The sequence below is a fragment of the Glycine soja genome, chromosome 8 (assembly GCF_004193775.1).
Source record: "Glycine soja cultivar W05 chromosome 8, ASM419377v2, whole genome shotgun sequence".
In the NCBI taxonomy this organism is placed as follows: Eukaryota; Viridiplantae; Streptophyta; class Magnoliopsida; order Fabales; family Fabaceae; genus Glycine; species Glycine soja.
In genome coordinates this window covers 17,027,506-17,031,469 of record NC_041009.1, presented here as the reverse complement: position 1 = coordinate 17,031,469, position 3,964 = coordinate 17,027,506, and the positions used below count along the sequence as shown (strand labels likewise).

At 31.4% G+C, this 3,964-nt stretch overlaps 1 protein-coding gene across 1 annotated transcript; it reads right to left on the bottom strand.

Annotated features, from left to right (window-relative positions):
* Nucleotides 1–2,033: 2,033 nt before the first annotated feature.
* Nucleotides 2,034–2,660, bottom strand: LOC114423128. Its single transcript, XM_028389754.1, has one exon. The coding sequence runs from the start codon at nucleotides 2,569–2,571 to the stop codon at nucleotides 2,209–2,211; it is 363 nt and encodes a 120-aa protein (XP_028245555.1). The 5' UTR covers nucleotides 2,572–2,660; the 3' UTR covers nucleotides 2,034–2,208.
* Between the last annotated feature and the right edge of the window lie 1,304 nt (nucleotides 2,661–3,964).

Sequence of the window (3,964 nt, the reverse complement as noted above, 5' to 3'; positions counted from 1 at the left end):
ACATTTATCAATAATAAAATATCACCCTTTCAACTCAAAGGATGCCTTCATGGGGATTGACAAGAATCTGATATCTGCACTAAATGTGCAATAATGGAGCTGGGAACGGGGAAAAAGAAAAAATCCATCATCTGCAGATATTATCCTTGGCAGGAGGCAGCCCATGTGACATGGTATAAGGGACTTTGATTTCAGTGTACCTTCAACCTACCCAACATAAGTAGTAGTTTTTAGGACAATTTTGTTTTTTGTTTCTGAGCTATTTGGTCGGAAATAATTCTATAAATTATACAAAATGAGTAAATTGTGTATTAAGCAATTGATACTTAGTTAGGGGCAGGCTTTAGAATAATTGTATGTATGTACAAATATTAGGCAACAGTTAGCATAGTTACTTGTGTTTCTAAATTTTTAGTTCATTTGGTCGCATGAATGCAGGTTCAGCATGAAACAATTGAAGATCTGCAGTACTATGTGTTTCAACGATGAATTTGGAATCAATAATTATAAATCATTCTATAATATCTTCCTGCAAATTCTTCTATCTAGCAAATAATTTTTTTACTTATTATTAAGACATTAAATAAGCCTCTAAAAAATTAAGGCATTAAATATATTTATTTTTATGTAATACTTTTTTATGAAGTATTCAAAGAATCACTAAAAAATATTGAGACTATATAGCGTTACTTGTTTAGAAAAAGCAGGCTACATCATAGAACGACTCCAAACATTAAAAAGGTTAAAATTTTCTTTTTATACATATTTCATTTTGACCAAAGATAAATTATTTTTTATACTATAAAAGCTTAAAACTAACGGTACTTATGTAATAATTAATTTATCATTACCAAGCGGGCTATCGTGTTTCCTCAATGTTCTTAGTTGTTATTTTATCTAGGGGTTTTAGCCCCTTCCTTTTAAAAATAAAAATAAAAAATAGGCAGGGGTTGAGTCTGATATCTCAAATACATAACTTATTCCTCTAAAGTGATATATATACTTTAAAGAGATCCAAATACGTGAAATTATATAAATTCATTGAAAAACGAATGACTTATAATTTACAATTCCATATAAATAAATGGTTAAAAAAACGCACACTGGCTTTTTTTTCTTAGAAACTAGTAAGTGATAAGCTTGCAGTTTCAATTTTTATTGTATGAACCTTTTGGTCGTTGCAAATTATTTTGATATAGATTACATGTATTATATGTAGGATTAATTTGTTATTTTTTTTTTCACATTTAAATATTAAATTTAAAATTTTCATCTGGGATCAATACCTCACACTATAGCGACAAATTTAGTTATTTATCAAACAAAATATTGTATTTGCAGATATTAGGCCTTTGGCCTCTGTTTCTGAATGAAAGGCAACTCTTACATAAAAAATAAAAAAAAAAAAACTTGCAATATGAATATTGTGCAGACTTTATGCTAATTAATTTTGGTGCCTCATGAGTTTACTATTCTTCAACTGAGCTTTCTTTTTGCATGTGGCCAGATATGTGATGCAAAAGAGACAATTAGGACTAAATGACTTACGGAAGTAAAAAATATTATTGGAGACTACTACTTTCCTATAAATCATGGAGTATTCTATCAATAATCTACGATGCATCATAGACTTAACCCTGTTTTTACTTAGAGTAAATTAACCAACCCCTGATAAAAGCAGGTTAGAGTGAGCTTCCTTTTCCTACATAGATCTATTCTATTTGATATGAATTAATTAATCGAGACATAAAGTTACTTGGAAAATTAAAAGGCTGTCCAAAATAAAACTGAAATATAAAAACTACTATTCCAAATTGCAGCATCTTGTCAAGATGTTGCATTTTTAGCATATCTCATTGATCTGAATTTGAAGTGCATGCTATAAAAGGAGAAACCATTGAAAGCCTTACCATACAAAGAAAATACATTTGACTGCACAATTAATTTTTTGTATTATAAAATCCGTCTTCCACTTCACCTTGGTGTAAGATTAAAGAAGGTAAAACCAAAATTAGAAATTAAAGAGAAAAAAAAAAAGGAAGAGAGAACCACACTAATAGAACATAAGGAGACAAATCACGCACATAGGTTAATTACAGTGTGTCCCAAATCATGAATAGGCCATTAGTTCATAGTTGAAAGAAATTAAAACGAAATTCAACGATGAGTGAGTCTGAGGGTAGAAAACATTAATTAGAAAACAAACATTTATTTCTCGTACCCTTTAGAAACATCGGACGCGAGCCTGGACGCAATAGCGGAGTGGTACATGATGTCGTGAAACGTCGACGTTTCCACGGTCTTCTTCCGCAGCTCTTTTGCCTTCTTCTCCGTGAAGCACCCCGCTGCGAATTTGGATCTGGGCCGGCCCGGGCCCACTTCCCGCTCCGGATCCGATTGATAACTCGTCTTCTGCGATGGGCCGATGTAGTCCGGATCCGCGGGCCATCCGAACAGCGGAGCCCACCAATTGGAGGAAACGGGCTTCCTGTTGCTCGGGTCGGGCCTGCCCGGAGAACCAGCGGAGGCCCGGATCATGGTTGGTCGGAAAAACGTGAATGTGGTTGCCATTACTGAGAGAGATGATAGAGCGTGCTGCGATAGGTTTTGCTTTTGCTTCACAGAAACTCATAGTGAGTTGAGGATGGGGAAATTATTGGGTGTGGCGAAGGTCCATGAGAGCGTACACCGCATTATGCTTGAGATTGAAGTATTATTTGATGGGTAAATAATTAAGGCAAAATTATATTTTTATCTTCTTAGTTTTTTTAATTTTGATTTTAATTTTCTTTAAATTTATTTATGAATTTAATTTTTCAGTTATATTAAATCCTTTAAATGTGATTTTCAAGCTCACTTGAATGTCAATTGTCCAAAAAAACATTCAATATCATGTGTCATATTTTGATTGAACACAAAAAGACGCACCTAAAAACTAATTCTAACATTTTTTTATTTATCGTTCATCAGAACATAACATATGACAATTAACATTTTATTTGTAACAATAATGTTTAAATTTAGACTTGGGATTACATTCACATAATTTGACATAATTGAGAGATTAAATTCGTGAATAAGTCTAACGGAAGACTAAAATCAAAATTAAAAACAACTCTAATGAAAAAGAAAGGATATATTTGTCTGAATGTAGAATTGGATTCGTGGGGAGCGTAACAGAGGATAATAATTGTGGATAAGGCAGTACATGTGGCGGGTCTCGAACATCGTGTTAGCTGTTGTATTCAACTCACCTGTCTCTTTTCTCGTTTCCCTTTAGTGTTTTTTTGTAAGATATTCGGTGCACTTTTTTGTGAGATATTTTGTGCACTTTTTTGGTTTTTACTTTTATTTTGGTGCACTTTTTCTCTCTGAAGATGTTGAGAGGCACTGCAAAAATGACAATTAAGGTAATGACTATTGGTCTAATGCATTTGCTCATACTTTTCATATCCAGAAATTTGAAGCAAAAATGACAATAAAGCTAATGACTACCATAGTGGTTTAATTGATCACGTTGTAAGGAACCTTAAATATAGGCAATATCATCATTTTCTTTTGCCTTATTCATTATTAGGCTATACTTGGTAAAGATGAAAGTAAGAAATTTTAATAGAAAAAAATGAAGCTTGTGTTAAAAAGTCATTTATGCTTATTGGTTATGTTTAAATTTCACAAACCATCAATTCAAAAAGTAAAACTAACCAAATATTTGGGTTAAATTTTGTTTTAATTTTATCTTCAAACTCGATTTCAAAAATAAATTAATACTAAAGTTTTTTTATGAGTAAATGTTAGTTGGGGTTTAAATCTTCGACTTTTCTCATTTTTTCTTTTTTCTTTTTTAATTATTGGATTAATTATATATCCCTAATAAATAAGAAAGTTATTTTTTATTGACAAATGAGTTTAATAAAGTTTTTTTTTACAAATTTAGTTTATTAAACAAAATATTTAAATAAAA